The 26911-nt window shown below is 42.1% G+C and overlaps 1 protein-coding gene across 2 annotated transcripts in view; it reads left to right on the plus strand.

Annotated features, from left to right (window-relative positions):
- The window catches only part of NPAS2 (neuronal PAS domain protein 2), a 168652-nt gene that overhangs the window by 92378 nt on the left and 49363 nt on the right, over positions 1-26911 (plus strand). For both annotated transcript variants that reach the window (XM_075917107.2, XM_075917108.2), the window contains exons 5-7: positions 6540-6629; positions 10899-11019; positions 12037-12150. In XM_075917107.2, coding sequence (XP_075773222.2) covers positions 6540-6629; positions 10899-11019; positions 12037-12150 — 325 coding nt within the window. The remainder of the gene's footprint in view (positions 1-6539; positions 6630-10898; positions 11020-12036; positions 12151-26911) is intronic.

A 26911-nucleotide genomic window follows, 5' to 3' on the forward strand; every position in this document is an offset into this window, starting at 1 on the left:
GATATGGGGGGGGCCGCCCTCGGGGCGCAAGTGTCCCCGCCCCCTGGCGCCCGGCGGGCCAACGGCCATGCCCCCTGGCGCCCGACAACCTTGAAAGGTTGGGGACCACTGTAATATTGGATTTCTTGATAAGAACAATGTTGCTCAAACACAGTCGTTTCTCAAAGTTAGTTGTTTTCAGATTCCAAGTAATATACCGAAAGATGCTAAAGATCATGCTTTTCCCAATCATCTGCTGACAAAAACTCTTCCAAATGCAGAGATCTACACAAGAAGCTGGCTCTTCTGGAGCATGGAAAAGCAGGCTCTGTACTGTGTACCCTGATTCATTTTTAACAATAATACTTCAAATGCATCAGTACTGTCTGATCCATCTGGTTGGAGCATCAGTAGAGGTTGGAAGAATTTGAAAGACTGAATATCTGCACGTGAAACTTCAGTATCACATAAAGATAACTATGTTACATCGAAAACTAAAGCAGTGCTAGCTGACACTTCAATTGAAAACTTACTCCTGAGTGAAATAAACACAGAAACTGATGACTGGGGAAAAAAAACTCCTTGAGCATATATTGAATGCCATTCTTTTTCTTTCTGAACAGGAATTGGCTTTGTTTGGTTCTAATCAATGTATCGGTGACCATACAAACGGAAACTTTCTTGGTATACTTGAGTTTCTTAGCAAGTATGACATACTTTTATCAGGCCATATTAAGCATGTTTGTGAATCACAAGAGAGTAAAAATGCATGCAAGTCCATTGTCTGTCTACCAGAATACAAAACAAGTTTATTGAGCTGTGTGGGACATTTGTGCAAACAACAATTCTTGAAGAGATACAACATGCGAAGTACTTTTTGATTATTATTGATGCAACTCCAGGCTGCTGTCATAAGGAACAGATGACCTTGGTTGTTCAATATGTTAAAATTGTAGGAATTTCAAAAGTTTCAATTGAAGAACAATTCATTTTGTTCGATAATTTCATGAAAAAACCTGGAAAAGAAATTGCCACTAGTGTATTAGAAATTCTGGAAGGCTTCAAATTAAATTGGCCAAGCTTATGACAATGGATCAAATATGGCTGGGAAGTACAACAGAGTACAAGCAGTCCTTCTTGAGCAAAATCTAAAATGTATTTTCTCCAGTTGTGGCAACCACACACTAAATCTTGTTAGCGTTGTTTGCATTTAATCATGCAAGGAAGCAATCACATACTCAGGAACAAATCAGCAATTGGACAACGTCTTCAGTAGCAGTCCTCAAAGGTGGGAAATTCTGAAGTAGCATCTGCCTGTTTCCTTTCATGGCATGTCAATAATAAGATGGTCAGCATGCACTGATGACGTTAAACCAGTTGCACAGCATTTGGCATCTGTGAGAAAGGCTTTAAATGAGCTTGAATCTCTTATTCTTGCAGCACAGGCTCACACTGAGCTTAAGTCAATTCAGACGTATACATCCAAATTTGAATGCATTTTAATGTCATCCATGTGGATGAAGCTACTAAAAATGATCCACGAATCTAATAGAAGCACACAATGCTACATTAGATGTTGAGAGGGATAACACTGAATGATTTCTTAAAGACATTCAAAAGATTCATGATCAATGGGATACAATCCTTTATGAGTCCAAATCAGTAGCACAGAGTATTGACATTTCATCTGAGTTTTCCACCAATCACAGCCTAACATCTCAATCCGATGCAGAAAGGCACTATCGAGTCAATTTTTTTTGTTATCAAATCAAATCTGGTCTTACATGTCGAATTGAGTCACTGCGACAAATTTTGTACCCTTTTTGGATTCCTTTGGGAGTTCAGAGAACTAAGTAATTAAGATCTTTATTCAGCAGCTGAACAGTTTCAACAAAAGTACAATGAAATTTCAAGAGATCTCTATGACGAGATCATCTTCCTGAAATGAATACATTCCACCAACTTTAAATTGGACTGCTAAAAGAACTGCTTCAAAAAATATTCAGTTTTGGCCTGTAGACTGTATTTCCTAATATCACAATTGCATTACATATTTTTGTCAGTGTCCCTGCATCAATGGGTTCAGGTGAATGTCCATTCAACTTGTTAAAACAAGTACTGAATTATCATCATTCTACAATGGGTCCATAGCATTTGAATGGGTTCGCACTGCTTAACCTTAACAGTGATGTTGCATGTAAATTAAGATTTATCTTCATTTATAAACAAGTTTGCACACAACAAAGCCAGAAAAAACATTCCTAAAATGAAGAGCTTTGCTTGCAATAGAAACTCAAAATTAAAGTTTCATTTTTAATATAAATGCTATTGGTATAATGACTTAACTGTTAATAAATAAATGTCTCAAGTGTTCATTTTCTTATATTCTTTTGGTTTTAGTATGACCCTGTGGATGAGAAGTTAGATACATTGGGGGGCTGGATCTGGGATGGGGCATCTAAACTCAAAATTGCCTGGGCCTCTGTCATTCTTTGAGAGGGCCTGCCTAAATGTCTTCTAAGAGCCTAGTAAGCAGTGGAAGTGTTGGTAATGCTGCTAGACAATATTGACCTCCCATGGTTTGGCAAATTCTCTAGTTCAGCACTAGTGAGGTCCCGAGGGTGCTGGGTCAGAGAAGTTCAACCTGTACAACAGTTAATAAAAATCCACAGCTTTAAAAAAATGGTACAGACACATGTTAAATGTAATACATAAAATAAATTCAGTTTATGATTTACATTTTATTGTTACAAATATAAGGAAAGGAAAAACATACCATCTCTCTCCTTTTTGGTATGTGTATTATTGTTATTTTATTTAAGATTTATACTGCATTAGTACCTAAAAGTTATCCACACCAAAACCTTATTGTAGTGGGTGCTATACTGACATACAAAATGATAGCCCCTGTTGATTTGACACCATTAATTCTACCAGTTCAGTCATTTCCAAAGTGCCTATCAAAGACATCTTTAGTGTAAGAGGGAGCACAATCACCTTGCAATTATATTCTATTAATTTACATTTAAATTATACCATAGGAGTTTCTTAAACTAACAGAGATTTTTAGGGAAATGACTCAATGATGTTTGTGTGGGTTTGATATGAAATCCACATGAGCTGCCAAAATTCAATTTTCTATCTTTTAAATAACTACAGCTTTGTTAATTGTCTTTTCTGATGCTAAAAATATAAAGGTTCCCTGGTTTTGGAGTGTTATTTAATAGCATGGTTTTTTGCAGCTTATTGTTTTCTCTGCTGTGGTTTATGAACATTCATATGAAGAAAAAAGTATGAATGGACATGATTCATTACAGGGGTACAGGGAAATGCAAAGTGTCAGCAGGAACAACTGTATCAATGGCAGTGTTAGCCACTAGTCAGGAAGCCACTGCCCTATGCTAGGAGGGAGAACTGTAAATTATCTCTCAGGCTCCACTATGAGGTTACCACTGCCATTTAGTTTTTCATAAGTTTTCTTCTTGTGAAATATTTTATTTCCCTTTCTGTTAATGCTCATGCTTTAAACAGGAAAGTCAGAAATGGTGTCCCTGGCCTCCGTTTGTGAGAAGGTGGGTATGGGCGACAGGGGATGGATCACTTGATGTTTGCCTGTTCTGTTGATTCCCTCTTGGACACCTGGCATTGGCCACAGTTGGAAGACAAAATGCTAGGTTAGATTACCTTTGGTCTGGCCCACTATATCCATTCTTATGTTCTTTGAAGCAAATGGAAATAATTTCCTAATAGTTTTGTTTGATACAATCATTGGTTTGCATCTCTTGTATCTGTCTTAGATTTTTACATAGCACTTCCGAATGTTGAAAGCCAGTTTTTAAGAGAGAGCTCGTTTGCACTTGCCTGATGTGCTTGTAGATTCTCATTTTAGTGCACAGGGATTTACACACCTAACTCCCTTCACACTGAATTAAAAATGTTCCCTTGTGGAGGAAAGAAATGAATGGGCAGATGGTGGCTTTTTTGTTGAGTGCTGGTCCTTGTGGGTATTTGCTGTGGGTTGGAATGCACTCCATGTGCCTGAGACTGGGAGATTTTTCAGTAACAGTGTACACTGTTTGTGCCTGCATCCTCCTGCACCTCATGCTCGAAGCCAATGGTCTCCGACCTTTTTAAGTGTAAGATCACTTTTCCAATGTAAATCAATCCAGGATCTACCTCAAACCCAAATATCCTCGTCCCACTTCCTTCCCTACCTCTTCTGCAAGACCCCACCCTGCTTATTCTGTGGAGATGGGGTACAGACATGGGGGGAAGGGAACACCCTGACATCAGTGGCCCCCTCTTTTGCCTCCCCCTCCTGAACAGCAAATAGAAGCCCCCCAAGAGGTAGCTCTAAGGCAGAGGCCAGGAGTAGCACAGCAGTGGCAGGGAAAGGAAGCTGAAGTGCTGTAGCTCTAAGCCAAACCAGTCAGGACCATCTGTCACAGGCATCAAGATCTTCTGGTTGGTGACCACTGCTGTAAGCTGAAGGAATAAGGGGTGCTGCAGACTAACTGCATTTCCAGTTCCTTTCCACCACTCGTCATCTCAAAGGAAACCCCTCAGTATGAGCACTTTTCTAATTAGTACCGTATTTTCTGGCGTATAAGGCTACTGGGCGTATAAGACGACCCCCTAATTTTTTAGTTAAAAGATAGGGTTTCGTCTTATACCCCAGCACCCCTCCGCCTCCCCGGCTTTGCTCCCAGTGTCCCGACGGTCCCCAGAAGACCAGGGACACCGGGAGCAAAGCCTCTGAGGACGCCCCAGCAGCGGGACAGCCCCGGCGTATAAGACGACCCCCGATTTTTGGGGGATGTTTTTTAACATCAAAAGTCGTCTTATACGCCGGAAAATACGGTAAATGTTAGTAATATTTGTGTTGCTTAGATAATGACGAGACCAATATCAGAATTTAGATCGATTGATTTATGGATCTAGACTTGCTCCCACTGAAATCAATGGTAGTTTTGCTGTTAGCTCATCAGCTTCCATGGGAGCAGGACTGGTGGTATGAATTTAATATTATACTTGACCAAATATTTTTAGTGCTTCTTATTTGTTTGTTCTTGTTGGAGTAGAAGATGAGGCCTTGCTTTAGAAACACTTTGAAGGTTAGCTCAAGAGAGAGTAGGCTATTAATTTCAGACATGTCTATAAGGAAAATATTTATACACTAGCCAATTAGCCCGTCATAAGACAGGATTTTCAGGTCTCTCCTCCACCTTGGTCTTCTCTCCTGAGCCTCCGGTCTCTCTCTCTCTCACACACTCTCTCTCTCTCCTCCTACTGCCTCCCCCTTTTTGTCTCAGCTCTCCTCCGCCTCCTGCCTCTCACTCTCCCTTTCTCTTCTCCTCCTCCTCCTGCCTCTCACTCTCCCTTTCTCTTCTCCTCCTCCTCCTGCCTCTCCCTCCCCTCCATCTCTCCCCGCCCTCCTTCCTCTTCCCCTTCTTCCCCGGGCCGCCGTGAGGGGGGGAGGGCGGTGACGTACACAGCCAGGAGGCAGGGCCATGTACATCACCAACCCGCCTCCCCTTCCCCTCCCACCACTGGAGAGCCCAAATGGCCCCTTGAGCCGCTGGCTCCCCTGCAGCGGCCCGTCTGAGGGGCACAGCACTCAGCTAAGCAGGAGAGGGCGGGAGGGAGACGGGAGGTGGTGACGTACACAGTCCCACCCCCTGGCCGTGTACATCACCGCTCTGTCCCCTTCCCCTCCCTCCCAAACACTCCCCCGCAGCGGCCTGGCTGAGCACACAGCACTCAGCTGAGTGCCATGGCAGGAGGGGAAGGGGAGCGGGGCGGTGACGTACATGGCCAGGGGGCATGGCCGTGTACGTCAGTGTTACAGGCTCACAGACACTGGGCTAGTATATTTATACATGATAAAATATTTTAGGGCGGTGTTTTCCTCTATGCAGAGGGCTGTTATAAGGCTGGTGCCCCATTTAAATCCCAGGGCTGGAGAATCTGCTGCAGTGTGGGATTTAAGTAATGCTCAAGAGCTTCATTAGCTTTCTGCACAAAGGTGAATTTTATCACTAATGAATAATCTGATACCATGATCTTTACAATAAGTCACTCAGTTAAACCTGGATATTAAGATTATTTGATTATTTCTGTTGCTTTTATTTACATGAAAGAATATTCAATGTTACATGAATACAAATGGATTGGTTTTATGGGGAATTGCTATTTGAGATAGTACTTCATTCTATTGTGATGCTTTGATATTTACACAGCTAACTTTTTTTATTAACTTCCAAGGATTCAGGCTTAGCCATTTTGCATTACTAACGTGTGATTAATTTTAAAACTGACATTTAAAATATTCTCGTAAGCCCTTTGTTGTCTCAGCTAGTATATTTTGCTGGACTACAAAGAACACTGTGTAAGTGAGATAAGACTGAAATCAGAGTATTACTGTTGTGCAACTTGAGATAATGTTCCTACAATCTAATTATAGTATGGTAGTGAGGTAAAAGGTTTTGATCAATGTATAATGAAAATTACTGATACAAGCTCATACTTTAAAGAACTCTCCATTTGTGCATTTCCCTTAGGCATTAGATGGCTTCGTTATAGCAGTAACCACAGATGGAAGTATCATATATGCTTCTGATAGTATTACACCTCTGCTTGGACATTTACCTGTGAGTAATTCTGACACACTCTTTTGCTGATACAAATTACGGATCAATCCTGTAAACATCAAAACCTGCATGAAGTGCTTATTTTTGTGAGTAATCCCATTGATTTCTAGGAATAGTTACTCTGGGTATGTCTACACTACATGGCTCCATTGACGGAGCCATGTAGATTACCTTTGTAGACATAGGAAAATGAAGCGGCAATTTAAATTATCGCCGCTTCGTTTAAATTAAAATGGCTGTCGCACTGTGCCGATCAACTGTTTGTCGGCACAGTGCTATAGTCTGGCCGCTCCGCGGTCGACATCACAGGCATTTATTGACCTCCCCGGTATGCCTCGTGGGATGAGGTTTACCAGGGAGGTCGACAAATGCCTTTGATGTCGACCGCGGAGCGTCCAGACTACAGCGCTGTGCCGACAAACAGCTGATCGGCACAGCGCGGCAGCCATTTTAATTTAAATGAAGCGGGAATTATTTAAATTGCTGCTTCATTTTCCTATGTCTACAAAGGTCATCTACATGGCTCCGTAAACGGAGCCATGTAGTGTAGACATACCCTCTGAGTGCAGGATTTCAAACCCCCACTCCTCATTTATTTTTAGCACCGGTAAAAAGGGAGATGACACTGTTGTGAATTTTTTCCCATCAACGTTACAAATGTGTGATTTAAAAACAATTGAACCCGTGATCTTTGGGGGGGTTTAGTATGATTCAGGCCATTCAGTTCTCTGTTGCTGTCAAACATTTAAAACTAGACAGGACAAAGCTCTGAAGGATGTGCTGGTGTGGGGAAGGATGAGAAGACCTAACTATTCTTTGCATCTTTGCTTTCTAGGAAGAATATAAAATGTTTAAAGTTAGGCTAAGATTTAGTCATGGGGACTTTAAGTAAAAGTCATGGACAAGTAAAGGGCAATAAACAAGAATTCAGTCTGTGACTGATCCATGACTTTTATTATAAATACCCCTTATTAAATCTCTGCTCCTGGTACCCTGCTGCTCTTGAAGGCCCTGAGGTACCACTTCTCTGGGGAACTCCTGCTCCAGCAGTGGCAGCTGACTGCCCCCCAGAGACCACTTTCCTGATGGCCTCCAAGGATGCTGTTTCAGCCATTGCTGGGACTGCTGCTACTCAGTCATCCCCAGGGCTGGCCCCTGGATCAATGTTTCATTGATTTCCAGATTGCTGCTCTGTCTGCCCCTGGGACCACAGCTACTTGAGAGATTCCCTAGGGTTAGCCAAGCGCACTGTAGCTGAAGAAGACATCAAGTTTGCAGACATGAAGTCTCTGAACCTGCGACTTCCATGACCCCAGTGACAGAATCGCAGCTGTACTTATAGTTCATGGAGAACAGCTGGTGATAGTGGCACCATTTGAGAAGTGCACTGAGGGTCCATTAACATAAAGGGCAACACTCTTAGGGTATGTTTACACTACCACCCTAGTTCGAACTAGGGTGGTTAATGTAGGCAACTGGAGCTGCAAATGAAGCCCGGGATTTGAATTTCCCGGGCTTCATTTGCATATTGCCGGGCGCCGCCATTTTTAAATGTCCGCTAGTTCAGACTCCGTGCCCGCGGCTACACGTGGCACGAACTAGGTAGTTCGGATTAGGCTTCCTATTCCGAACTACCGTTACTCCTCGTGGAATGAGGTGTACTGATAGTTCGGAATTGGAAGCCTAATCCGAACTACCTAGTTCGTGCCGCGTGTAGCCGCGGGCACGGAGTCCGAACTAGCAGACATTTAAAAATGGCGGCGCCCAGCAATATGCAAATGAAGCCCGGGAAATTCAAATCCCAGGCTTCATTTGCAACTCCGGGTGCCTACATTAACCACCCTAGTTTGAAGTGTAGATATACCCTTATTGACTTCAGTAGAACAGGATCAGACTCTGAACTGACTGACTGATATCACCAGCCTGTTGAGCTGTGAAGGTCTGCTCAACTGTGAAGGTATGGTGTTTTACCAAGGGAAGCAGTCTTTTAACTACTGTCCTGTGGAAGATGGTAGTGGTGAAGCTGCTGCTGTATGTGGCTGTATGTTGGGAGGCGGATAGGTCACAGGGGGCACATCTTCACTTGCCGTGCTGGAGGTCAAAGTTCTGACATTCGATTTAGTGGGTCTAGTATAGACCAGTTAATCAAACGCTGAGGGCAGCTCCAGCCAGCGCATATACTCTTCACAGTTGTGAGGAGTAAGGGAAGCCAACAGGAGTGTTTTCTCTGTCAGCCTCCCACAGTGAAGACAGTGCCAAGCTCAGCTTAAGGTAAGCCAACTCCAGCCATGTATACATAGCTGGAGCTGCGTACCTTAAGCCAACCTTGTAGGTCTAGTGTAGAACTGGCCTGGGTCTTGTGTCTCAAAGACACGCCTGTGCTATGCTACATCTGGCTGGAGGAGCAGGGAAGAAGAATTGCTTTTTTCTGCTCCTGCTGGTGATACTGGTCTGGGACAGATGGTATGATAATTAAGGCATTAATTCTCACTCATTTTAGTAGTTCAGTCTGCATATGAAGCAACAGGAAGCGCTTCTATTCCATATTCTTTTTTTTTTCCCCTTAGGAAAATTGTAATTATGTTTTTCACTCATTTCAGCATTCAGCCAAATATGTTAAATATGTTCTATCCAACAAAATATATCTAAGGTATCGCGCTAAGCTGTAGTACGAAGAGTAATTATTTTCTTCTTGGGTGAAATAAAGTCATGAAATAAGGAGAGCTGGTTGTGAACATAGGAATATTGCTATGCAACAGTAACAAAGTAGCTTGACGTAAAACCACCTACATCATTTTTCTTTAGTCTTCCACAGTGCAGGAGTTCAATAAGCTTTCTGTCATTTGTAGGCAGAGAAGTTGCCTCTTGCTATCCTATGGTCTTTTAGGCCCAATGATTTCCACAGAATGTCTTGTTTTCAAGGTCCTTCAGATGTTTAACTCAGTGTCAAGCAACCTTTTTTCATTGCTTTCCTTTGTACTCTTGTATCCTAGTGGAAACTAAGCATCCAGTTCAGCAAAGCATTCCTATTCTGGAAGGCAATTAAGCATGTGCTAAAGTCCTACTGTAGTCAATCAGACTTAAACCCTATTTCAATAAGGACATATTTAGGCAGGTAATTAAGTACTTTTCTGAATTGAGATCTAAGACTGTAAATTGGTTATTCTTTCCTCACCCTAGTAGTCTTTAGTGTGATAATCTTCTCTGGTGTCCAATCCCAAATATGGAATGGATCATTATTATGTGTATTGGGTTGCTCCTAGGAGCACTAATCATGGACTAGGACTTAACTGTGCTGAGCACTGTGTGAACACTAAACAAAAAGGAGGGATCCTCCCACTCTGTTCCCACCCTGCAGAGACTTGCTCTAGCCCAAGACCGGAAATCTACACATCAGAGAAACAGCCCCAAAGCTTGAGTCAACTGGGCCAGGCTATGCAGTTAAGTCAGTGATCTATTGGGGGCTGTGTAGAGCTCCACCAGTCCAGGAAGGATTGTGCCTGAGGATGCACGATCCGTACCAAAGCTCCCCTGTGGACACCAGGGAAGTTTGCATGCTGCACTGTCACTTTGAATGGTGCAACGTTCCTCAGCTGTGTGCTTGACCAACTCTAATGGAGACAAAGGAGGGAAAAAGCCATGGACCCACCCTTCCTTGCCTCCTGTTGCTAGTTTGTGCTCCTGGAGGCAGTAAGAGGAGGCAGACTCTGTACATCCTGAAACTCAAAAACCGCCACTGTGTCTGTTTTGCATACGGGAAGGCTCACTACACTCTCTCTGTCCACGGTCTATCCCTAAATGGGAAGCAACAACTTCCTTTGGAATGGGTTACTTTTCGGGGTTTAATTCTTATGAAGACAACTCAAGACGAGTGGAATGTCACAGGTGTCACTAGAGTTACGCCACAGGTGGACTTGGCCCAGCATGCACTACTTTTTTCAGTATAATAACATATTGTGATTATACAGAGTACAATTTTAAGATGTGTTTGCCTAACTTGTATACACACTTACCTATTTTAGACCAAAATAATAGCCTGTGAAAGTCCATGGAAAGTTTCCCACTGATTTCCATGGGCTTTAGACCTGACACTTTGGGTACTTATGTGCCTATAGGCATGGAAAGCTTGACAGCTGCTTATGAAAATTGGGCTTTCTGTTTGGTTTTGCAAATAAAGTGCTGCCCCTATTGCCAAAAATGGCAGATTGGTGGAGAATGAGAATGCCTTTTTTTTTTCAGAATTTGTATCTTCTTTTTTTTTCTTTGCAGTGTGATGTCATGGATCAAAATTTGTTAAATTTCCTCCCAGAACAAGAACATTCAGAAGTTTATAAAATATTATCTTCTCATACGCTTTTGGCAGATTCTGCCTCACCAGATTACCTAAAGAGTAAGTTTTGTTTTATCATTCCCACTAAATGAAAAGCATGAGAGAAAGAAGATCTCTCTCTTGCAAGGGTGGCATCTTCATGGCAGTATAATTATTTTACATCTTTAGATATATTTTCCTTCATTTTGAAACAAATGTTGCCACTAGAAATGATCCTTCTGTTCAGTTTCAAACTAGACTGACTGCATTTATTTACTAGAGTAAGATGGCTTTCAGTTATGTTAATTATAAAATATTATGTCTTAGGGGAGAGGTAAGGAAAATATATTTGGCCATGGAAATTTAGAAAAGTTCAGCAAAATAAAATCGCATCGTAATTGATGTTTCAACCTAATAAAGTTATATTCTATCCATAAATATTCTACTGATGCACATTTCTGTGTTACATTACATTGAAAAATGTGTTAATTATTCAGAATTTGTTTTATCATTTATTTTTCATAAATAATCCTTTCACATACTTCATCTAAATTAGCTCTAAAAGTGGGGAAGACAAAAAACAAGACAAGATTCACGAGGATAGAATCTACATATTTTGTTTAAAAAAATCTACTATATAGAAAATCCACTGCTATTCCAAAGTTAATTTAAAAGGTATTTACAATGAAATTGACTGTTTTTTTCCCAAACTGAAGATAGGGAAAGTCTGTGAATTATGGAAAGAAAAATCTAAATAAATAAGAGTTATAAATTAAGGGCCTGATTCTGCATTACATTATACCAGGCAGTGTCATTTCTTTAATAAAATTGGTGTAATGGAATGGAGAGTCGGGCCCTAATTCTGCAAGTCAGCCATGGGAAAAGTCTGCAAGGAGTGTTGAACATCCTGGGTTTATTTAGGGTTCTTTTCACAGAGGCTTCAATCCTGCAATTAGCATGCTAGTGATCTGCATTCAGTAAGGGTCTGAATGAGTGCAGTTATACACTATCAGTTGCAGGATCAGGGCCAAAGTTTTCACTCACTGTGTTTAGTTTAAATAGCCTCTTCATTTATTTTTCCTTCTTTTAACAATCCAGCTGACAATGATTTAGAGTTTTACTGTCATCTTCTGAGAGGAAGTTTGAACCTGAAGGAATTTCCAACATATGAATACATAAAATTTGTAGGAAATTTTCGGTCTTACAGCAATGGTAAGCCTTAACTTTCATGTGAATGTTACCAAACATTTTATTTGTTCCAAAATATATGTGATTATGTTGAACAGGCAGATTTGAGCTGAAAGGGCTATTTCTAATGTTATGGAGTGAATTTAACGTCCGCAGCTATGTAAACGCTTTGTGTCAATGAACTTCACTTATAGATTGTGACCTCACTTGTCCTGTTCTAGGTATCTGTTACCTTTGTCCGACGGTGAAAGTCTTGGGGACAGTTTTGATTACATTCACTAACACTAACTATGGATAAAATTAAGATCCCTACGCTCACTTTAACCTCAGAAAATTTGACTCCTAGCAACCCCATTGCTGAAAAGAACTACTGAACCTTCCCCTTTACCACTTCTCTAGAGAATTTTTGTTAAGTGTTATAGTGCTTCATTATAAAGTGTATGATATTGTTGGCTCCCAAGAAATCTCAATTGTGTTAGATTTGTTCCTTTTGGGAAATGTGGCATTGTGGCCACTAACACTTTTAGACTAGATACCATGAGGTGCCAAGAAGGCTCAACTCCCATTGACTTCAGTGGTGGATGGGGTCTGAGTACCTCAGAGAAGCAGATCTTTAAATCCCAAACTCTTTCATTCACATTCCATCTCAAATACCCTATATTTATAAAATAACAAAGGCAGAAATAAATTCAGCAAACCTTAATACAGTATATTCAGACTGCAGAGATAATTTTTCAAGGGATGAAGAATATATATGTAATGTGTTCCATCAAATAGATTGCTATCCTGCTATTCAGAGATGGGGGGAAATACTTGTTTATTACCCTGCCCCTCAGTTTGCCTTAGATATTTTGCCTATTTGAATTTCAAAGAGTATTATTGCAGAAGTTGCTGTTATTGTTCCAAATGGGTCATCCTCTGCAAAAATTCCTCACTATGCTTTCCAAAAGCCACACATCACATTATCAGAGGGGTAGCCGTGTTAGTCTGAATCTGCAAAAGCGAAGAAGAGTCCTGTGGCACCTTATAGACTAACTGAAGTGTAGGAGCATAAGCTTTCGTGGGCAAAGACCCACTTCGTCAGATGCAAGGTTGATAGATTTCCACTCCATACGGCTAAATGCAGTGCCTTGCATGGTGTCAAGTATCAGAGGGGTAGCCGTGTTAGTCTGAATCTGCAAAAGCGAAGAAGAGTCCTGTGGCACCTTATAGACTAACTGAAGTGTAGGAGCATAAGCTTTCGTGGGCAAAGACCCACTTCGTCAGATGCATCACATTATGAAAAGCTTTCCTATCTCATTTAACTTTCTGGTCTTCATTCATATGAATGAAACAGAACGGCACTTACAACACGGTAAAATGTATTTCTTACTTACTTTCATGTAATTTATGAGTTTATTCACATAAAAACATAAAAATGCCTTTCTGTTTTCTATTTTTATTCTCTATACCATGCTCAATGATGTGAAATTTAGCAGAAAGATATACACACAAACCGAGCAGTGTAGCTTTCTAGAACAGAAGTTTGATTTCAACTGATGACTCATAAGGATACATTTCTCATTTGAAGAATTTTTGATCAGTCTACAACGATGCTCATTTTTTCTCCATTCGTGATCCTAAATCTGCCCTCTATTTTCCTATCATGACTTCATATACAAGTGCACAGACAGCTCTTTAGAGAGAGACAGTAGCTTTTGTTCAGAAAAATAACTTTTTAAAAGTCTGTTCCTGGAAAATTCTCCCCTAGTGTAACAGGGGGAGGGAGAAATATCCATTGATGGAGATGGGCATTGAATCAGATCCCAAATGCCTCCAGCTTTCATATGTTGGCATATAGGTGTTGTGTTTTAATTCATTTTTGTTCTTCCTCTTCTTCTTCTGACTTAGCTAAAATTTAAATCCAGACAAGTTCCAGCACTGGAAAACTACAGAACTTTCTCCCTCCGCTATCATGGCCCCTTTTTCTAAATCTCTCCTTCTGTTCTTCTTCCTTTCAACCTCTCATTTGTCTCAGACCCTTCTGGTTGATAGGGTTTTGCCTCTCTCTGTCTCTGTGTTGTGAGGTTTCATCTTTCAGAACCTTTTTCTTCCATATGGCAGAGATGTGGAATCGGGAAAATGCTGCCCACTTACCATAATAGGTGGGAAATGCGATGAGACCAATGGTAATTGGGAAGTGGCAAGGCATACACTGGGGCTGTGTCCAGACTCAAGGGTTTTTTCGAAATTAAATCGAAAGAACGCGGCTTTTCTTTCGATGGTGGAAAACCTCATTTCACGAGGAAGAATGCCTTTTTTCGAAAGTACTCTTTCGAAAAAAGGTGTTTTTGAATGCAAACAGGGCTTTTTCGAAAGAGAGCATCCAGACTGCCTGGGTGCTCTCTTTCGAAAAAGCGACTTGCTTTTTTGAAAGTACTGCTTGCAGTCTAGATGCTCTTTTTCGAAAGAGGCTTTTTCGAAAGATACTTTTGAAAAAGCCTCTTTCGAAAGAGGCTTGCAGTCTAGACGTAGCCTGGGGAAAATAGGGGTATGCCTTCCTATGCCAGAGGCTCTGTTCACCCAATGAGCAGCCAGAGGAGGAGGGCAGGTTATTGGTCTCTGGCTCTCCCCTTTAATTGATTTAAAACTTAGCATAGATCCTTAGGGGTGCATCTACACTGCAGCTCTATTTCAGGATACTTCCGGAATCCCGAAATAGCTATTCCATGTCTTGACAGCATGCCCATTATTTCAAAATATCTTTCAAAATAATGGGTGCACTATTCCAATATCCCTGTAAACCTCATTGCACTGGGATTAAGGGAGGTTTCAGAATGGCGGTTTATTTTGACATTCGGCACTGTGTAGACAGCGACAAATTATGAAATAAGCAATTTCAAAAATGACTCGAAAGAAGCTACACAATTTGTGTAGCTCAAATTGCGTAGCTTATTGCAAGCTAAAGGTGCAGTGTAGATGCACCCTAGGAGTCTCTTTTTGCTCTGTTCCAGCAGCCTCATCTCTCTCTCCTTCACTGTAGATTTGGAGCTGTGTGTAGCAGATCCTGTAGCTCTGACTTCGTACCCGTTTTAGGGGATCAGCAAGGAATGTTTCATTCCCATTTGGCAAAGTCTTGGTAGGCTTTTTTACTTCATCACAGCTTCCTGGAGGCACAGTTAGGTTAATAGGCATGGGATTTAATCATTACTGGTAATACTTTGTAAGGCTGTTAGTTCACTGAAGGTTTCTAAGGTGGTTAAAAAGCTGAAAGGGCCAGTTCCCTGTAAAAGACTGGGAATTTGTTGATGGGGTCTTGTGCTCAGGAGCTGGTGGGTGCTGTTTGTGGACCAAGGTCCTCCCTTTCAGACCTTCTGTTCTCATCACAGGGGTTGGGTTTGTGTATATGTGAAAGGATTCAGAAGAGCAAGCTGAGTCCTAGAGGTAGACTGAGGAGAGGCAAGTCCAAGTCAAGGGTTGTATGATAAGAACTCTGGAACCTCTGCACTGGAACCACTTAAAATGCCTGGTACATGGGAGCATAGGAGACAGGCAGGTAGTCCCCAACTCCACCCATTTGCCAAGTTTAATAAAGTTGCAGCATGCTACTTAAAATCCATCCCAGCATCTGTCTGCATTCACTGACGTTTGTAGGGGGTGCTGAGAGCTGGAGCTATAACAGACATGGGCAGCTCTTCATTTTGCTTGGAGTTGTTGGAGGACCCAGCAGCTTTGGTGCATTGAATGTTTGGTGTGAACAGGAGTGTGCTGAGTTTCCTGCTGTGCTCCAGTGGGAGAGAGCTCAGTCAAGCCACAGTGTGCTCCCAAGATTCAGGCTCTAGAGCTTGGCAAAACTCTTTTGCATTCCTTGGAAAGCTAATAAGCTGTTGCTTCCCTGGTATAGAGGGAGCTGTATGGAATTCCCAGATGGAAATGATAGAATTATCAATTATAATACAGAAATGGCAGAAGTGTTCAATACATATTTCGGTTCTGTATTGGGGAAGAAAATAGGTTATGTAGTTCTAAGGTTATGTAGTCGTACCATATGGTGGTGGTAACACTCTTTCCATTCTACTAGTATCTCAGAAGGATGTTAAACAGCTGCTACAACAATGAGAATTTTTAAATAAACAAGGCCAGATGACTTTCATCCAAGAGTTTTAAAAGAACTGTCTGTTTAGTTCATTGGACCATTAACACTGATTTTCAATAAGGCTTAGAACACTGGAGAAATTCCAGAAAATGAATGTTGTGCCCATATGTAAAAGGGGCAAACAGGGTGACCAAAATAATTATAGGCCTCACAGTAAGGCATTGATCTCAGGCAAGATAATGGCATAGCTAATGTGAGACTCTATTAATAAAGAATTAAAGGAGAATAGTATAATTTATGCCAATCCACAGGGTTGATGACCTGGAAAAAAATTTCAAATCATCACTGATAAAGTTTACAAAGGACACAAAAATTGGGGGAAATAAGAACAACCCAATAAACTACAGACCAGTTAGTTTAACTTCTGTGCCAGGGAAGGGTAATGGAGCAAGTAATTAAGGAAATCATCTGTAAACACTTCGAAAATGGCAAGGTGATAGGGAACAGCCAGCATGGATTTGTAAAGAATAAATCATGTCAAACCAATCTGATAGCTTTCTTTGATAGGATAATGAGTCTTGTGGATAAGGGAGAAGCGGTAGATGTGGTATACCTAGACTTTAGTAAGGCATTGGATATGGTCTCGCATGATATTCTTATCAATAAACTAGGCAAATACAACTTAGATGGGGCTACTATAAGGAGGGTGCATAACAGGTTGGATAACCGTACTCAGAGAGTAGTTATTAATGGTTCACAATCCTGCTGGAAAGGTATAACTAGTGGGGTTCCGCAGGGGTCTGTTTTGGGACCGACTCTATTTAATATCTTCATCAATGATTTAGATATTGGCATAGAAAGTACACTTATTAAGTTTGCAGATGATACCAAACTGGGAGGGGTTGCGACTGCTCTGGAGGATAGGTTCATAATTCAAAATGATCTGAACAAATTGGAGAAATGGTCTGAGGTAAACAGGATGACGTTCAATAAAGACAAATACAAAGTACTCCACTTAGGAAGGAACAATCAGTTTCACGCATACAGAATGGGAAGAGACTGTCTAGGAAGGAGTATGGCAGAAAGGGATCTGGGGGTTATAATGGACCACAAGCTGAATATGAGTCAGCAGTGTGATGCTGTTGCAAAAAAAGCAAACATGATTCTGGAATGCATTAACAGGTGTGTTGTGAGCAAGATACGAGAAGTCATTCTTCTGTTCTACTCTGCGCTGGTTAGGCCTCAGTTGGGGTATGTCTACACTACCCCGCTAGTTCGAACTAGCGGGGTAATGTATGCATACCGCACTTGCTAATGAAGCCCGGGATTTGAATTTCCCGGGCTTCATTAGCATAAGCGGGGAGCCGCCATTTTTAAATCCCCGCTGCTTCGAACCCCGTGTAGCGCGGCTACACGGGGCTCGAACTAGGTAGTTCGGACTAGGGTCCTATTCCGAACTACCGTTACTCCTCGTGAAACGAGGTGTACCGGTAGTTCGGAATAGGCACCCTAGTCCGAACTACCTAGTTCGAGCCCCGTGTAGCCGCGCTACACGGGGTTCGAAGCAGCGGGGATTTAAAAATGGCGGCTCCCCGCTTATGCTAATGAAGCCCGGGAAATTCAAATCCCGGGCTTCATTAGCAAGTGCGGTATGCATACATTACCCTCCTAGTTCGAACTAGGAGGGTAGTGTAGACATACCCTTGGAGTGTTGTGTCCAGTTCTGGGCACCGCATTTCAAGAAAGATGTGGAGAAATTGGAGAGGGTCCAGAGAAGAGCAACAAGAATGATTAAAAGTCTAGAGCAGTGTTTCCCAAATGGTGCTCCGCGGAACCCTGGGGTTCCGTGAAGCGAACGTAAGGGTTCTGCAAGAACCTGAACACTCCCCTCCCCCCACCCATAAAGAGACAGAGGAGCCTGGCGCGCAAAGACACTGGCTCCTTCCCCGCTCCCCTTTCAGACATCTACCGCGTCCCCTGCTGCCGCTCTGCTTTTACCACTGGACCTAGCAGCAGCAACAGTTGCTTGTCCCGCTTCTGCCCGATGAACCCAAGATCCCTCTCCCGCGTCCCCCGCTGCCGCTCTGCTTTTACCAAGGGACCTAGCAGCAGGAACAGCTGCTTGTCCCACTTCTGCCCGATCAACCCAAGGTCCCTCTCCCGCATCCCCCGCTGCCGCTCTGCTTTTATCACCGGACCTAGCAGCAGCAACAGCTGCTTGTCCCACTTCTGCCCGATCAACCCAAGATCCCTCTCCCGCGTCCCCCGCTGCCACTCTGCTTTTACCACTGGAAAAAGCAGAGTGGCAGCGGGGGATGCGGGAGAGGGATCTTGGGTTGATCGAGGGATCTTGGGTTGATCGGGCAGAAGCGGGACAAGCAGCTGTTGCTGCTGCTAGGTCCCTTGATAAAGGCAGCATGTGTGTGTGTGGGGGGGGGGGTGGGGGCAGTACTATCAGTGAGTGGAACACCGGAACTCCTCCTCACTGTGAGGATCAGAACAAATCCCCATACACACTGTGAGGACACATGGCTCCTGTGTGTGACTTTAAGTTTAAGAATTCAATCTAATATCAAAATTCCCCATGGATCGTTGGTTAAAAGAAGGAACTTTAAAGAGAAAAGTGAGTACTTCAAACTCCAATATTTTTACTGAAACCAGCAAGGAAAATACTGAGGCAGCTCAAGTTAATTATGAAAAATTTCAGCTGACTAATAAGAAACGCAGGTATTGTGAGGACTATTTGGCATTTAGATTCACAAGCAATGGAAATGAAGATGCTCCAGGTGCCCAGTGTGTAGTGTGCAACAAAATATTATCTAATAGTTGTTTAGTACCTGCTAAATTGCGAAGACATTTTGAAACAAATCATCCACAATACAAAGATAAAGACATTAGTTTTTTTAAGCAAAAGCTTGAATCGCTTGAAAAAAGTAAATTCTTCATGTCAAAAATTGCCAAATCTGATAATGAAAATGCAACAGAGGCATCTTACAAAGTAAGCAATCGTATATTGCTCGCCGGAGAAGCACACACCATTGGGGAATCACTCATAAAACCATGTGCAAAAGATATTGTAATGTGTATGTTGGATCAGGAGTCTAGTAAAAAAGTTGAGGCTGTGCCACTATCAAACAATACTGTCACACTTATTCACAATCTTGCTGCTGACATCGAGGTGCTTATTTTTCGGCTGCATTTATGTGATGCATATGCATTACAATTAGACAAGTCCACTGACTTTGCAGGTCTTGCAGTTCTGCTTGTATTTGTCCGTTATGATTTTAATAGTTCTATTGAAGAAGACTTACTTTTATGTGAATTTTTGCAAACCAATACAACTGGTGAGAATATATTCAATTGTATCAATAACTTTATGAAAACACATCAAATAAGCTGGGAAAAATGTGTTGATGTGTGCAGTGATGGTGCCAAAGCAATGGTAGGAACAGTGGCTGGCGCTGTAACACGAATAAAAAATGTAGCACCAAACTGCACCAGCAGTAACTGCATTCTCCACAGACACGCTCTGGTAGTTAAGAATATTTCTTCCTGTCTTAAAAATGTGTTGGACGAAGCAGTACAGATTATTAATTATATAAAAACTCGACCATTACAATCAAGACTGTTCAAACTTATGTGTGAAGATATGGGTAGTCAGCACACACCCCTGCTTCTACATACAGAAGTCAGGTGGCTATCACGAGGAAAAGTGCTGGTTAGATTATTTGAATTGCGTCATGAGCTCTCCGCAAATCTGATGGATCACAAATTCCAACTGTCTGATCATTTAACAGACTTTATGTGGTTATCGAGAGTTGCGTATCATGCAGACATCTTTACAAAACTAAATGAAGTAAATCTGTCGCTGCAAGGAAAGAATGTAAATATTTTTAATGCGAAAGACAAAATTTTGTCATTGTCACGGAAGCTACAGTTTTGGATCTCATCTGTAGGACGAAATGATTTGGATTGTTTACCAACTCTGAATGATTTCCTTGAAGAAAATGGATACAAACTTGATGAAGATATTCGCAGCGACATTGCAGATCATCTCCGCGATTTATACACGAACATCTATAAGTATTTTCCAAACATCAATGACAACAATAAATGGATTCGAAATCCATTAAGTTTAACAGAAAAGCCAGTCAGTTTTTCTACACAAGATTATGAAAACCTAATTGAAATCGCTTCAGATTGCCAATTAATACAAAAATTTAAAGAAGTTTCTCTGATTACATTTTGGAGTGACATGTCAAAGTCAAAAATATTCATCTTTATCAAGACGCACAATTCGTCAGCTGTTACCCTTTGCCAGTACATACTTGTGCGAAACTGGGTTCTCGAACTATGCAACAACGAAAACGAAATACAGAAATCGACTGAATGCTGCGCCAGATATGCGAATCCAACTTTCTAGTATTAAACCAAATATAAAAAGAATTTGCCAAGAAAAGAAGAAAAACCACTCTTCACATTGAAAACTATGAATATAATTAATATTATTTGATAGTTTTATTTTTTGTACATATTTAATATGATTTTTGTTGAATATAAATGAATGGTGTTATATTCAATATGTTGAATTTAAATGAATGGTGAGCTCATGACCGTATTTAGCATCTTATTACTACCAATTGTGGTGTACTGGCAGTCTGTGTGTGTTCGGGTGTGTTCCTTGAAATTTTTCTGAGTTTGAATTTTTCTGAGTTTGGAAGGGTTACACTGGTCTAGAGAACATGACCTATGAAGGAAGGCTGAAAGAACTGGGTTTGTTTAGTTTAGAAAAGAGAAGACTGAGGGGGGACATGATAGCTGTTTTCAGGTATCTAAAAGGTATCTTGCCTCCACTCCTATCCCCAGGCTGTGTGGGGGGTGCTTTGTGAGAGCTTGAGTCCATGCAGCAGGGAAGGGATAGAAGTAGGACAGGCTCAGTGGAAATTACCCATAAGCAGGAGGGAGAAAACTTGTTCATCTTGGCCTCTGAGGATAGAACAAGAAGCAATGGGCTTAAACTGCAGCAAGGGAGGTTTAGGTTAGACATTAGGAAAAAGTTCCTAACTGGTAGTCAAACACTCGAATAAATTGCCCAGGGAGGTTGTGGAATCCCCATCTCTGGAGATATTTAAGAGTAGGTTAGATAAGTGTCTATCAGGGATGGTCTAGACAGTATTTGGTCCTGCCATGGGGGCAGGGGACTGGACTCGATGACCTCTTGAGGTCCCTTCCAGTCCTAGTATTCTATGATTCTATGAAATACCAATTTTCCTTTTCCCTTTTTCCGCCAACTACACATTGGCCCCTCAGCAGAGTGTGATGCAAGCATTTCTGGACAAAATGTCCAGGATAGAATGGTGTGAGGAGTGAGAGAGAAAGATATTCCAAACACTTGCAGAGGCCCAAGAATCTGTCTTTGTTCGTGAAGGAGAAAATAATGAGGCTAGGAATGGGGAAATAATTAGCCAAATGTACGTTGAAGGAAGAAGAAAACATAAAGCTTAATTAGTAGGAGATAACTCTTCATGAATGCACTCAAGAAAGCTTTTCCTCACAGCATTTCACAGCAGTGAACATGTTTTTACACATGGGAACTCAGCACAGGATGTTCTTCCTTTACAACAGATCTCTCTCTCATGCTATTTTGATGTTTGAAGCCATTTCTGACCCAAGTTTTTAGCAATTTGTTTTGGCTCTTTTTGGGAAATATTCACTGAATGTACTTTGACCTCATATTTCTATTACATTAATTGAGTTCCCCTTCAGCTTATTTCCTGCAGGCTTTATCTGTTAAGAATATGTAATTGTTAAGTTCTGATTTGTGTAATATCAGACACATTTGTGATAGGAACAGTCAATCTAATAAATCTTTTCCCTCTTTCCTTTTGATATAACTATGAGTGCATCTACACTGTGGGGCTGTGTCTACACTGGGCCACTTATTCCGGAAAATCAGCCGCTTTTCCGGAATGAGCTGCGAGCTGTCTACACTGGCCCTTGAATTTCTGGAAAAGCAACGACGCTCTACTGTACAAAATCAGCCGCTATTCCGGAAAAGCTACGCTGCTCCCGCTCGGGCATAAGTCCTTATTCCGGAACACTATTCCGGAAAAGGGCCAGTGTAGACATCCCAGTAGTCTTTTCCGGAAAAAAGCCCCGATCGCGAAAATGACGATCGGGGCTCTTTTCCGGAAAAGCGCGTCTACATTGGCCACAGATGCTTTTCCGGAAAAAGGGCTTTTCCGGAAAAGCAGCCTGCCAATGTAGACGCTCTTTTTCCGGAAATACTTATAACGAAAACTATTCTGTTTTAAGCATTTCCGGAAATTCATGCCAGTGTAGACACAGCCTAGGGCTTAACTTGAAATAAGCTATACAAGTTGAGCTACATCATTCGAAATAGCTTATTTAGAAATAGGGAGCATCTACACAGCACTTATTTCGAAATAGAGCACTCTTCCTCCTACTTTCCTTATTCCTCGTACAATGAGGGTTACAGGAATCGGAGTAAGAAGTCTTCCAGCCTGACAGTATTTTGACACTATTTTGAAATAACTATCTGCTGTGTAGAAGCAGACTGAGGGTATGTCTACACTGCCATCCTAGTTCGAACTAGGGTGGCTAATGTAGGCATTCGAAGTTGCAAATGAAGCCCGGGATTTAAATATCCCGAGCTTCATTTGCATCTTGCCGGGTGCCGCCATTTTTAAATCCCCGTTAGTGCGGACTCCGTGCCCGCGGCTACAGGCGGCACGGAGTAGGTAGTTCGAATTAGGCTCTCTAATTCGAACTACCGGTTCACCTCGTTCCACGAGGAGTAACGGTAGTTCGAATTAGAGTGCCTAATTCGAACTACCTACTCCGTGCCACATGTAGCTGCAGGCACGGAGTCCGCACTAACGGGGATTTAAAAATGGTGGCGCCCGGCAAGATGCAAATGAAGCCCGGGATATGTAAATCCCGGGCTTCATTTGCAACTTCGAATGCCTACATTAGCCACCCTAGTTCGAACTAGGGTGGCAGTGTAGACATACCCTAAGTTATTTCGAAATAGCGTTGAGGTATAGACATACCCTAAAGTTTGGACGTTTCAGTAAATCCATATTGCCTCACATACTCTTATTCAAAACTTTTTTTCAAAAAGTCACCTTCCCCAGCATTTCTGCTCATTAACCTCAAAGGTGCATTTATTTTTTGTAGTTTTTTTTTAGTAGAACAGTGTGTAATGATAAAAGCACACAGAGAACACTGGTCACAACCCCCTCCCAGACCTGCACTTTCCCTCCAGGTCAGAATCTTCTACTGCAGCTACACCTAATCCAAAACCCTGAACCCCAATGCTCACCTCTGCCCCAGGTCGTATTGAATTAATACCCCACAGGATGAAAGCCTGTTGTGTTAAGCACTGTACAATTGCACGTCTCCTGATTCTCTGTCCAGTGTGATATACAGTAGGCCATGCTGTCTCCTAGGAGATGTGTTTTGTTTTGGAGCAGCATGTAAAGATGTGCTTTCATGGTCTAAATCTGAAAGTTGAGCTTTTCAAAGCCAGCTACAGGTTTTACTCACACAACCCTTAGTAATTTCCATGGGCTGTCTAGCTAAATCCCCTAGTCAGCTCTTCAAGTCTCAGTCATTAGCTCCTTTTTTTTTTTTTTTTTTTTGGTAACTTGGAGACACTTTGGGGACCCTTCCCTGGAATTCAGTGCAGACACTAGGGATGTGAAGGGTTAACTGGTGGGGCCTGGATCAACTCCCCACCCGCTGAGGGCAGGGAGTTGCTCCAACCCCATGGGGCCTGCCACAGACAGGAGTGCTCAAGCTTGGACAGAGCAGCCCCTGTTTACAGTGGGCCTGGACCCCCCGCCTGCCTCTCCTTTAATCGGTTATCCAGTTAAACATTGCATCTCATTCACCAATTAAATGGGATTTTACATCCCTAGCAGACAGGTGTGTGTTTGACAATTATTTTCACTTTTCAACAAGCCAGAGCATACACCTGTGGCTCCACACATGTAAGGGTCCTCCGCTTATTGAACATTCTTCCTACATGTGGAAGGAAGGTTCTAAACATTTCCATAGCATCTTGCCTCCACCCCTATCCCCAGGCTGTGTGGAAGGTGCTTTCTAAGAGCTTGAGTCCATGCAGCAGGGAAGGGATAGAAGTAGGACAGGCTCAGTGGAAATTACCCAGAAAAGTTAATAAAGCCAAAGGCACATAGTCACTCTTCTAGAGATCCCAGTTTCTCAGAGTCCCTGGGGTCAGCCATAGGCAGAGGGGAACCCTGGCAGCTTAACTGTAATGGAGCTGTGCTGCCAGAGAGCAGTTCTGTCACCCCTGCTCCTCTCCCCTGGGTTTGTTGGTTAGTAATAAATTAGCCACATCCAGTGTGTGTCATTCCTGTTCAGGAAAAACTGACTAAACAAATCCTATCAACTTACAAAGACCAGGAAAATAGACTCCACATTGTTAACATTTATATCTCCAGTGTTACATATACTCTTGTAAGCCTCTGTGCCCTCAACAAAGATGTTTCTCTCTTTTACAATCAGTTATTTTGGAGACTAAGTTACACTTCCCTAGAAAATTTGATTGTAATGGATGACTTCAATGAAGCATTAGACCTGCTTTTGGACAAATTGAGCTGACCCCAGTGATCCTAATCCTCTGCTAGGCAGCTCATGGTGCTCAGATGCAGGATTTGGGTTTAAAGGTCATATGGAGGCTGCAACATCCTCCAGGTAGAAACTGTCCCTTTTTCTCACACATACACTCCTTCTCTGCACTTAACCAATAAATTATGTTTTAGTAAAAGGTGATTTGGTGAGCTCCATTACGAACAATGATATAAAATTGATTATTCTCTCTGATCATATACCTATGGTATAGCTAGTTGTGATTTCTTGAAAAACACAGAACTACCAGAAGATGAAAGTAAGGGTACGTCTAGACTACATGCCTCTGTCACCAGAGGCATGTAGATTAGGCTACCAGACATAGTAAAATGAAGCGGCGATTTAAATAATCACCGCTTCATTTAAATTTACATGGCTGCTGCGCTGAGCCGACAAACAGCTGATCAGCTGTTTGTTGGCTCAGCGCGATAGTCTGGACGCGCGGGTGTCGACATCAAAGGTATTTGTCGACCACCCAGGTATGCCTCCTGGGATGAGGTTTACCTGGGTGGTCGACAAATACCTTTGATGTCGACACCCGCGCGTCCAGACTATCGCGCTGAGCCGACAAACAGCTGATCAGCTGTTTGTCGGCTCAGCACGGCAGCCATGTAAATTTAAATGAAGCAGCGATTATTTAAATAGACGCTTCATTTTACTATGTCTGGTAGCCTAATCTACAGGCCTCTGGCGACAGAGGCATGTAGTCTAGACGTACCCTCAACTTCCTCTTTACTACTTGATACACCATTTTAAAAGTTTGTGGGGAAAAAATATTTTTTCTTGAGACCAACAATATCCTGTTGGTTTAGTGAGTGATACTTTCAAGGCAGACTTCAAGGGTAGAATTAGATCCTACTTCTCCCATATAAAGACAGCCAAACAAGCTGAGCTGGTGAATTTAATGGAAAAGCTTCAGGAGGCAGACCTCAACTATGCTGATTCACCTACTTCAGTTAAATTCCAAGAGGCGGCCAATGTCAGTTATGAAATAAATAAAACGTCCTCAGCACAGGTTGAATTTGCTTAGTTTAGACTGAAACAGACATACTGGGAATCTGGCAGTAAACCTGGGTAATTATTAGCCTGTAGACTTAGGTTATGTCTACACTACAGCATTTTTGCAGAAAAATGGCCGTTTTACTGCAAAAACTCGCGGAGTGTCCACACTGTGGCTGTGTCTACACTGGCCCCTTCTTCGGAATAGCCATGCTAATTTAGAACTTTGGAATAGGGAAATCCGCGGGGGATTTAAATATCCCCCGCGGGATTTAAATAAACATGGCCGCCGCTTTTTTTCCGGCTTGGGGAAAAGCCGGAAAAAAGCATCCAGACTGGCGCGATCCTCCTGAATAAAGCCCTATTCCGGAGGATCTCTTATTCCTCCTTGCAAGTAAGAATAAGAGATCCTCCGGAATAGGGCTTTATTCCGGAGGATCGCGCCAGTCTGGACGCTTTTTTCCGGCTTTTCCCCAAGCCGGAAAAAAAGCGGCGGCCATGTTTATTTAAATCCCGCGGGGGATATTTAAATCCCCCGCGGATTTCCCTATTCCAAAGTTCTAAATTAGCATGGCTATTCCGAAGAAGGGGCCAGTGTAGACACAGCCTGCAAGTGCATTCTTTCAATAGTAAATTTACAGTAAATCGAAAGAACAGAGGAGTTTTTGTGAAATTGGTATTCCTCTTTCTACAAGAAAGAAGCCTTTTTGCGAAAGAGTTCTTTTGCAAAAAGGCATGTGTGGACAGAGGAGGGGGGGGGTTTGCCCAAAAAGAGGAAAAAGCACAGGTATCCTGGTGGCCATTCTGTGTATATCAATCAGTGCTTACTTTAGAGAGAGCGTCCATGCAGTCTGGACGCTCTCGTTCGCAAAAGCACATCACTTTTTCAATGCACTTTTGCAGTGTGGACACACTCTTGCTTCTTGCGCAAAAGCCTGCAGTCTAGACGTAGCCTCCGAGTACATCCAATAAAAGCTAAAATCCATTCTATTCACTCTAGTCAGGACAAGATTGTCACTGGTCAATAAAATATTA

This window comes from Pelodiscus sinensis, chromosome 1 (genome assembly GCF_052426305.1).
Source record: "Pelodiscus sinensis isolate ZL-2025 chromosome 1, ASM5242630v1, whole genome shotgun sequence".
In the NCBI taxonomy this organism is placed as follows: domain Eukaryota; kingdom Metazoa; phylum Chordata; order Testudines; family Trionychidae; genus Pelodiscus; species Pelodiscus sinensis.